Below are 10845 nucleotides of genomic sequence, written 5' to 3'. Positions count from 1 at the left end.
TTAATCACTGTTTCTCGGATTTCTGGAGACTTTCCAGCGAATCGTTTAATTAAAAATTGTGTTTGACACGAGAGAACATTTCATTGTCTACGAGAATCAAATGTAGTAATTTTTGTTCATTTACAAAACCAGAAGTTACTTATTTAGGACACATTATATCTCATAACGGAATAAAATTAAAGGAATCCATAGAAAAATAATTCAAACGCTGCAATATTTATCACGTTAGCTATATGAATAACGACATTTCTCAGTTTCTGTGGCTCGAAAACTTATAAAGGATTATTCTAGAGAGATACATCAGCTCGACATGCGCCAATGCATCCATTAACAGTACAAGGTTCTTTTTAAAGATACCATATGGCCAGTTTGGCATGGGTGCCAAACCAAAGGAAGATTACCAATATATAATATTGGTTACAGATTCAGTATCGTATAATGGTCAGGAGTCTTACCAATGCAATGAAAATACAAAGATCAACTAAAGCGTATTGCATGTTGTTATAAGATGATAGTTTACCCATAATGTAATGCAGCTTGTGAAGGCATGTTGTCTACACTTGCGGATGTTGCCAAATGAATCAAGAAAAATATGATGCAATTTTACCAAGCCTGGTATGAGCCCATCAACGAGATTTCCACGGTATCTTATTTCTATGTGTATATGTTATACAGACAGTTTTTAAACATGCCCTTTGGATTTGAGGATGTTCTGTAAAGTTGCGTTAAAAAAATCAAATTACATGTATAAAAGTTTTTTTAAATGATTCATCATAAAGCAATGCAACACTGCAATATTAATACCCCAAACTCTTGATTACCGACTGGTATAAAAGCAGGAGACACTTGATAATAGGGGGAAATTGAAAACTGTCAAAAGTAAAAAAAAAAAAAAAAACGAATCCTGCACCCCCCCCCCTCTCTGTCCGAATTTAAATAACGAAGTTTTATCTAGATTTCAATTTTAGCATGAGATTTCAAACTTTGCATGCTTATATTTTTTGCATAAGTTTCGTTATAGTAATTGATCATAAAGTTATTTTTTTAAATCATGGTTAAGTTAGAAAATTTCTCTATCCTCACACGTTTCATAACCTTTGATTATCACCATGAGTATAATCAAACTTCGTGATCTCCCGACATAATTTTCTTATCTTTGTTTCACAACAATACAGTACACTGCATTGACCAACATGGCTCTTTTGATATTTCTGGCTCCAGTTCTACTAATTTCAGGTTTGTAACTTTTAAAAAACCTATCGAATGTACATTTTCAATATGAGGTTATGCAACAAACTAGTATATATATTATGGAATTTATTTACAGTGGCGAGTGCCCAGTTCTTTAATTTCAACACGTGTGCCAGTATTCTTAAAGAGGATTGTTATCAATATGGCAGTAACCCTGAGTGTGGCTCAAATGGCGTCACCTACAGGAACAGGTCAATAATAAAATATCCCATCAATATTTACACGTATTTCATTTTGATAGTAAAACAATTTATGTTACACTGTGTATGGGAATAGACGATTTTAAAAAAAAGAGTTTCCGAACGTAGATCAAGAATTTATTTTTTTCAAAGGGGGGTTTGTGTTTTAGTTTAGTTTTGTTTGCTAGAGGGGTGGAGGAGTCAGGCGTTCAAGGCCTTTAAGTAACTTTTTGCAGCGAAAAAGTGTGAAATTCCCGGGGGAATTAATGCATTTGTCTTGTTATTGCAACAAATCTCAATTCTGGTTTTCATATTTAAAATTTCTCCCAAAAAACATAATGAATTTAATCTTTTTTCAATCAAGGTGTGATTTTTCCAAGGCTCACTGTGATGACAAATCTATCCACGTAGCATCGCACTCAGCTTGTCCAACGACCACCGTCCCACCGCCTACCACCGCGCCACCTGGCGGTGTTGTGACGAGCCACCCTCTTCCGAGCACTCTTGCCCCTATCTTGCACGGAAGCGAGGCTGTGCTGGACTTTTTCTGTTTTAATCTTGCCTTTAAAGCATGTGATGCTGCATCAAACCCCGTATGTGGCAATGATACGATAACCTACACTAATCCGTAAGTATTAAATATATCATGGTATACATGTACCTTATTACATGTACAAATACTTTGATTGAGCGGATAAAAATTATATCTACAGAAATCTCTCTGATTCTTTCCTCGAATACCATATATTTACATTTTCAACTGTCTCTGTCAGTGATAACATTACGAATTAATGTTGAACCCTAAAATCCGATAACTTCTTAAAACATGAGTGCCACAAAATGGGCGTGTCTTATAGCATAACCGAAAACGGTATTGGCTGCACCGCGTAGTACATGTAATACATAGCATGTGCTACATAAAAAAGTGGTTTTTAAATAATGTTGTTTTAAAGTGTTAAAATTGGAAATAGTAATAAAGAAATCATTCTTTGAATATTATGAGATGATCAAAGACAATCTGGGTGATAAAATCTAATGCTTTTCGATAGATTTGATAATTCCCGACTGTATTTGATCACCCCATAATACTGAATGAATGATTCCGTCTTCCAAAAATAGAGAGTATCAGAATGCTACGATAATGTAGTTATCAGTCGAACAAAAGTCGTCCAAATCTAACGGTCGCACTTTATCAACGTTTCTTATTCTTTTCTTTTTTGACATGATTATAATGTTATTCATGATTATAACTTTTTTTTTCAGTTTTACATGTACCATCTTATTGAGAAAAAAAATGTAATTTGTAAAATGTGTTAAATTTACAGGTGCGAGTTTGAGAAAGCCCGGTGTACGCACCGCTCCATACATATTGTTCACTATGGTAACTGCAGTGGAAACCCCTTCCACCCATGAATAAAGTGACTTTTCAATTTGTGTTCTTTTTTCATTCATATAAAATGTATATACATGTGTATGGCTTATTTAGGCTAAAATGTTTATATAAATTTGAATGCAAGAACATATTATATACTAGCATATCAAAATTAAACTTTTTTAGAAAGCAGCCTCTATATATGCCGATAAAAAGTTTTGCTGGTCAACATATGTTTTTGTTATACTTTTATGTTAAATACTGAAATCTGATTGGTTTAGACGCAGTTCATAATCTGTTCTATTACCCTCAGCGTTAGCAACGCACTTAGCAACGGGTAACATAAAAAATTGTTACATGCGCGAAAATTATGCGCATACGGTTCGCCGTAGAATTCACGTTATTCCTATGTAAAAGCAGTTAAGTTTTCTTTAAAATTAAGACATTCAGTATAACAAAATAAATAGTGCATGTTTGGTAGGATAACAGTTGAAATTAACACCCCTCGAAAACCATTGTCAACCTCCGCTTCGCGCTTACCCTCCCAAACAGGCACTATTTATATATTATCAAAACGAATTCCTTGATTCAAATTACTATAGTAACATGATATAATAGTATGAAATTAAAAACAATTCGTTATTTAATAACGGTGTATGCATTCCATGGCCAATCGTCAGATAACTCTATGGGTTTGAAATCTGAAGGATATACACGTACTCTATTATCATTCAGAAATTTTAAGTAAATACTTGTAGTAAACTTTATTTGATAATGTTTCTAAACATTATCCTTTTTGCCATTCAGTACAAAATACTATCGAAGTTATGGAAGTTGGATGGTAAAAAAATAAGGCATCAGATCAATGCTAAATTTTCAGATATTATGTTTTAAGCTGTTAACTATTATTTAGTTAAGAAAAAATTAATAGATTTTAGCTTAATAAATTTGATATTTTTCAAACTTAGAAATACGATTCACTAAGTGACCACTCACTGGTTTGAGAAAAAAGGGTTTTTTGGGGGTTATATTCCAGTTAGCTGCGACAAAAAGAATTAAGGTCACGTACGTGTATAATTATATCATCCATTTCAGTTTAGATTGTTCGCTCCTCTAAGTATCCGGCCATGCAGTTCGCTTTTTATTTCAATTTTAAGTTAAGAAAATTTTCGGATACAGTATATACAAAAATGAAAAATATATGGTCCAGCATATTAAGCATTGTATCATATTATTGTGTAAAGTGTTAATTCCCGGGATATCATCTAGTAATGTTTAAATCAAGTGATAAATTCTATAGGTAAAACCTCTGAATAAAATTGAGTCACTCTTCATTTAAAAATTGAAACTTGAAAGATGAAAGAAAGTTTGGTGTTTCAAATTCATTCATACAATAACGATCACGAGTGGTTAAAAACGTGTAACATAAAGTACCGGGTTTAAATCTTACATTTGTTGAAGTTCTGTTCATGAATATTAGATTGCATGATTTGTACATGGAATGTAAAAGTTAGCTTGTAGTAAAGGGTTACAATAAGGGTTTTAGATCTGCAAGATATCAAGAGAAGTAGACCTTACTGCACACCAGATTAACTTAAATGCATTGTGGAACTCTGTTTATTGCATAAAATTTACATAAATCTGCTGTTGAAAACTTTTTTGAAAATCAATGACAGTACAGTCCTCATTACTAGTATCATGAATTTTTTAAACCTCTGGGTTTCCGTGAATAACGCTTCTCAATGTTCCAGATTTCTTGCGACAATTTTTGGCATACTCTCCAATACAAGCAGCGTACTGAATCACGTGGGCGACGTAATGCTGCTCGTGGACGCCATGAAACAGATGCGACATGGGACCCAGCGCGTATATCCCGACATCCTCTCCGCTGTGTGTGTCGAATTCAAGTGGTACGGCAGACTGCTGTATGAAGTCTGTTGTTTCTAAAATCACAATATGTGAAATGTTAAAGAAAGCCATGTGCATGAGCGAGATGATGACAGTCTGAGTGACAGATGTAGAACCAGAGGGGGGGGGGGGGGTGAATTACCTGTATCTACTCCAGTTAGATCCTGACGTGGAGATGTGTAACCAGGACCATTGCCGTACAGAAGTGAGGTGTATGGCAAACCATCTAAGGTGGGCTCAATATTAATCCCCAATGGATCAACCAAACCTACAAAAAGTTCGATTTTATCTCTCTCTCCATATATATATATATATATATATATATATATATATATATATATATATATATATATATATATATATATATATATATATATATATATATATATATATATATATATTTGAGGTTTGCTATATGATAATAATATAAAAGTTATGTTTACCAAGAATAGGGTTTCCCCTGTTTGTGTACCCAGTCAAGGAGAAGGGATGAGAGTGGTCTGCCGTCACGACTACCAGAGTGTCCTTCTGATCTATTAATGACATCGCCATTTTGATTGCCTCCTCAAATTGTACCGCCTCTTCTAAAGATTTCTTCGCCTTGTTTTCATGGTGGGCATGGTCTATTCTACCACCTACAACAAAGCAAGACATTTTGTTTTGTTAGTTTTATATGGTATAGAATGTTTTAATGGCTTTTGTCTATATCATTGTACTGTGGTTTCATCAAATATATTCCGAGTACTGCACCAAGTATCGTGCAGTTCCTTGGGCGGAGTTTGGAAATCACACTCTAACTGAATTAGGAAATAAAGCAAAAAAAAAATGTGGTGGTGGGATTAACAAAATTTCATATTTGATATTTCGTTGATTTGATGGTTTACAATATTAAAGGAAGTGGATGATGTCCATGAATAGTGATAAAACCACAGGTTATTCTTAATCAGATTTTAAATCCCTTTTCAATACTTCCTAATGGTTGTATTTTATGTGCACGTTTGGTTGGTTATCATGGTTATTGCGTTTATCAAAAATAAAATGGCGGTAATGGTACTTACTGTTCTCTCTGTACTGCTGTTCATAATGATTTATAAGTTATCTTAAGAAGATTATAATTTCTTGGGATTTATGAGTTTAATACGTTAATCGTATATCGTGCTGTGGTTTTTTGTTACGTATTGATTGACTTTCATACACGTTCCTTTCGAGATTGAGATGTATCGGTTTAAAGATAAAAGATATTCCCACCTTTAACATGTTGGGTGGTTGTAGAGCAGATATATAAATTACAAACGAACCGTCTTTAATCAAAATATAAGATACACAACTTATTACCTTCCACCATAAGTGCGAATCCGTTTTTGTTGCGCCTCAGTATCTTGATGGCCTTGTCTGTCATCTCCGCCAAAGAAGGTTCCCCGTCGCCGCTGGTGTCTCGCTCCAGTTCATATTGCATGTGCGATGGACTAAATAGTCCTGTGAAGAAAACCGTATAGTCCCTTAAAAATGTCACAATGATAATTAATCATTGTAACCCCCCCCCCCTAAAAAAAAAAGAAAAAGAAAAAAGAAAAGAAATGAACATGGTCAATAGAACAATTTAATAAAAGTTCATGAGTCCCTCCTACCCAATAGAAAATCTACTTCATCAGGGTCTACATCGTCAAAGTCTTGCTTCTTCCAGACATATCTGTAATTATTGTTTTTCCCTTGTTGTATTGACTCCCAATCATCCACTAGATTTCGACCATCCATCCGCTTGTTAACGCCTGGGGCATTTGTTTCAGGATCGGGTTCGGAAACTGGTAGAAAGGCACGGCGACCCCCTCCAAGCAAAACCTTGATGTAATAGAAAGAAGATGGGGGAATAAGATGGCGCAAATGCCCATTCGGTTTAGTAGTGAAATACAATTTTGAATTTATTTTTCCCCAATTAAATCTATTCAAATATATTATAGTAAAACTTTGCAAAAGCAAAATTTTTAACTATAGTCAGTTTTTAATGTATTTAACAAAAAATAAGAAAAAAAATATTGTCTGAAATTTTGGTGGTATCGAACCCGTAACATAAAACCCTAGATATTTAAGGTTAGCTTATGCGAGGTGCTCTAACCACTGAGCCATTTCAGGCACAACAAAGTGGGCTTTTTAAATATTATGTGTGACTAAGGCCACGAACTACCGGACTTGTATTATTTTTTCAAAACGTTCAATTGTTGGGATACAAAACGATATTTTTAATGTATAGTGGGTCATCTCTCCACATTTTTGTTGATTGAAATCGGTTTGTTTTCCAACAGACTTTAATTAGACTATGAGAAAAATATGGAGCACAGACCCACTCTATAAAAGAAAATGCCCTGAAAATCTAAAAAATGACAGTATTTGCAGGTTTTGATACGTACACGCCTGTTTGAGTCAACATATTCCAAGTATTGAACATACCTACAGGTTACAAATCAATGATTCGTTAAATATATATTGTTTTCAATGATTTAAAAAAAACCCATCAGATTTATTAAAATTTTAATTTTTCAGTAGCCTGTCCGACCGCGTATGGGCATTTTACACGCCTTATCCATCCATCTTCTTTATTTTAGCTTTTCAAAATTTCCTACGCCACTAAATTACTCTCCTCTATCCAGAGAACGGACAGCCATTAGTTTAATTATCCCACTTCACTACCTGTATATCATGGTTATTGTCAATAAGCTGCTGTGCAATGTCTTTGCAGGCTCCGTTTGCCGGACCAATGTCGGCGTCCGATTCCCAGTTCCTATCTGGCGAGTGGGCGTATGTAGCGGCGGGAGTGGCGTGGGTGAGCCTAGCAGTCGTCACAACTCCCGCAGATTTACCTGTTAAACAACGCTAATTTCAGTTAAAACAATCAATTAAAACTCTCTTCCAATCCCTTTAAAAGAAAAAAAACCAATTATTACCTTGTTCTATGGCTTGTCTTATGATTGAGTCGATTTCCGCTTCCTCTCCTTGACTTATATAAGCGCTGCAGTCCGAGGTCCCGACAGAGTCCTTTAACCCTAAGAGATTGAAATTTGTCTTTTCACCACATAACAATGCTGTGGCTGTCTGCGCAGACTCGGGTACCTGTTTGTCTGTTCCGTACACCTGTAGTGATGTTATAAGTTGTTATTTTATATCAAATATAATTGCAAATCTTCTTCATACCAAAACAAGGATGTACAAGCATCGATTGCGTAGGACTCCAAACAAACAACTGTGTTTTGCGTAAGTTAATACCTCTGTTGTAAATCAAACTATTTTTGAAAATTTTTGAAAAAATGCGCCACTAAATACAAGCTCTTTCTTCTCATGTCGAATAAAAATGATTTTTATTTCATGCTTTTTCTGGTAAATTTTGACTATATTAGAATTCTCAGGTCAGGTGAGCTAAAATGATAATTGAAAATGTGATCTTACTTTAGCTAAGGCCACGTTGGGGAATGTTTCGTACTCCAGTGTGGTTTCCTCGCCTGTGTTACCCAGCTTTTGTCCTTTGTAGATTCTAGCAGCATTAATGGTAGACAAGCCCATTCCGTCACCGATAAAAATGATGACGTTTTTAGCGATCCTGTTGTTGGGTTTTATTTTGAGGGCTTCGTTAAGAGTATCTTTCGCTATTTTGTTCCAATTAGTGGAGTTAACATCTACAATTGAGTTCATACATTGTGTTGAAACCGAAATAGTTGCAACTAAGGAGACACTTTCTTTCTGATGATAACTGAAAAGCCATGTGCGGTTCCAAAAATTTTATCGATTGGGGGGTGAGGGAGATATCCAACGAATATTTATGTTTACCAGGGAGGCTATTTTCGGTAATTCTAATGTGCAAATTTAAGAAATTTAAAATTTCCGGAGGGGTTGGGGATTCCAGGCTCTTCGTCCCCTCTTGAAAACATTTTGGAATGGATATCGCTGGTCAATGTTCGATTTTTTAATTAATTTTGCTGTTTTTACATTTTGCTACGTTTTTACATTTACACAAATATGTTTACGGCGCTTTAAATAGACAATACAATGTTTTTTTACCAAGACTTTATTTAAGCTTTGGTCGACCTTTAATGATAATAATTTAATATAAAAACAACGGAGACTTACCTTTGATGACACAGATACCGATAACGAACCACAGCATCAGTGTTGCCATTCCAACTTTGGGGGGCATGGATGTGTATTAGAAAATGCAAGCCTATTATTATATAATATTTACAAGTATTATTAAATGATATCTATATGGATACACAATGATAAACAAGGCCAAGAATGACGAGATTAAGAAATCTATTATATTTTACTCATTAAATAGTATAAAGAAACAAAAATTACTGGATCAAACTTACTGAAGGTTAATACCAAACTGCAAACGGAAACTGGTATTAATAAATCGATGTCTGTGTTATTATACACCAGGCTTGGGATCACGTGCAAAGTGAAAACTCCCAACAACTTTGAAGTAGATTATGGATGCTATGTAAATTTTTGATTGGATGTCATAATATTTCAGGTGTCAATTTGAAATACATTGTGGTTTTATATAAGTCACGTGGTATTTTTACACCTGTAAATGATCCTAGATAGAGCTGATGGAATCAGCCTGGTATTTCAGGCTCCTCCCCATCGAATTCAAAATATTTTAGTCCCTTCTTTCTGCAAACCTTAAGCATTTAACATTATTTTTCCAAAATATTTACTTTATAACAAATAAAATTTAAAATAATTTAAAATCAAAAATAAAATTTAAATAAAAAGCAGTCGTGGTACACAAGCATAGAATTATATATGTATATATAAAGTGTAGTTCACACCAATTAAAGCTTGGCCACGTTAGAGGGCTTTTGTTTGGAACAGACACATCTTAATCTCCCTACTAAACCCTTATCTTCAAAAAGTTGTACAATTTCTAAAATTCATAGTCTGTACGTATAGTTTTTACATTGTCATTGCACAAATAATACAGGTTATAAAACTTATTTAATATTGATTTTAATAATGTAAAATACATACAAGTGTCACATTTTTCAAAATGTGAAAAGATATTGATCGTCTCAATCATTGCACTGTGTTTGAGTGAGTTCCGGGAAAATGGTATGTAGGTCAACTCTCAAATTTATAAACATTTACATTTTCAAGCGCAAATTAGTAAAAAAAAATCTTGTTGAAGCGATCAATTTTGTTTTAATATGCAGAGAACCACACATACTGCACAATATCAATACAATTTTTCTTTGAAATTTTTGTAATTGTTTGTTACGTTTTATATAACTAGCTGACACATCATTCTAATATTCAAAGGATCAAACATTCAAATTTTTAGATTTCAAAAGGAGCTGATGTTAACATATCGATCTCATTGCTTATATACATCAGCCATAGGATCGCGTGCAAGTAGATTATGAATATACAGGCACGTAGCACAAAATGAATAATGATGGAGTTGGCCCCCCCACTTTTTTGGAAGTTAGTAAAAAATTGGTATGAAAATTAGGAAATGAGTAGTCAAATTTTGGTAGAGAGAATTTTTTTTTTGAAAGTATAGTTGAGTCTACACCCCCCCCCCCCCCACGGATTAGGATTTTTAAGATTTTTGGAAAACTTTAAATTTCCCTTTTTTTGCATGTCAAGATTTTTTGGATGGGTCTGGCCCCCCCACTTTCAAAATTTTCAAAAATGTAAAATTCATTAAAAAAAGCTCGGTAGTACAAATTTCGCTTTAGTTATGAGGAGGTGATTGAATTGGTGACTAGATTTTGATTTCCTGCTTTATTATGTATCAAATGTGCTTATAGAGAACCTAATCTGTCTGTCTGTCTGTCTGTCCGTCCGTCTGTCCGTCTGGCCTTTTGTTTGTATGTGAAAATATGTTTGTCATATTTAGGTAGAGGGTTACTTAAGGAGGTTGGATCCTGCTTTTAAAAGTCTTTAAGTGTTTTCTGAAGTATTTGAAAGATATTTACACTCACAGCTAAACCAAATTAAAATTCAAAACAAAAATCAAGGGTCTATATGCTTCTCTCCGTGCTACGGTGCATTTAACATGACCTTTCTGAACCGAAAGTTCAATTTACAGAAAAATCTCTTTTCCTTCTATCATTTTTTATCGGAATGAACAATGGCATC

General features: G+C 34.2%; 2 protein-coding genes across 4 annotated transcripts; one reads left to right on the top strand and one right to left on the bottom strand.

Moving 5' to 3' along the window:
- Window positions 1-1101: 1101 nt before the first annotated feature.
- LOC105318060 (follistatin-related protein 3) lies at window positions 1102-2864 on the top strand. The gene is made up of 4 exons (XM_011414953.4): window positions 1102-1236; window positions 1328-1442; window positions 1795-2058; window positions 2756-2864. Exons 1-4 carry the CDS (start codon window positions 1194-1196, stop codon window positions 2841-2843), a joined length of 510 nt encoding a protein of 169 aa, XP_011413255.3. The 5' UTR covers window positions 1102-1193; the 3' UTR covers window positions 2844-2864.
- Window positions 2865-4385: 1521 nt separating this feature from the next.
- LOC105318064 (alkaline phosphatase) lies at window positions 4386-9709 on the bottom strand. 3 transcript variants are annotated; one of them, XM_066080130.1, is made up of 11 exons: window positions 9287-9702; window positions 9069-9174; window positions 8827-8917; window positions 8149-8375; window positions 7650-7836; window positions 7396-7565; window positions 6339-6549; window positions 6046-6186; window positions 5154-5345; window positions 4853-4978; window positions 4387-4745 (listed from the first exon to the last, which is right to left on the bottom strand). In XM_066080130.1, exons 3-11 carry the CDS (start codon window positions 8891-8893, stop codon window positions 4510-4512), a joined length of 1557 nt encoding a protein of 518 aa, XP_065936202.1. In that variant the 5' UTR covers window positions 8894-8917; window positions 9069-9174; window positions 9287-9702; the 3' UTR covers window positions 4387-4509. The 3 variants fall into 3 exon arrangements, with proteins under 3 accessions (XP_065936203.1, XP_065936202.1, XP_065936201.1); XM_066080129.1 differs by having other exon boundaries at window positions 9069-9702; XM_066080131.1 differs by lacking the exon at window positions 6046-6186 and having other exon boundaries at window positions 4386-4745; window positions 9069-9709.
- Window positions 9710-10845: the final 1136 nt, after the last annotated feature.

This window comes from Magallana gigas, chromosome 3 (assembly GCF_963853765.1).
Source record: "Magallana gigas chromosome 3, xbMagGiga1.1, whole genome shotgun sequence".
In the NCBI taxonomy this organism is placed as follows: domain Eukaryota; kingdom Metazoa; phylum Mollusca; class Bivalvia; order Ostreida; family Ostreidae; genus Magallana; species Magallana gigas.
The sequence above is the reverse complement of the archived record's forward strand: the minus strand, read 5'-3'. Positions and strand labels throughout refer to the sequence as shown.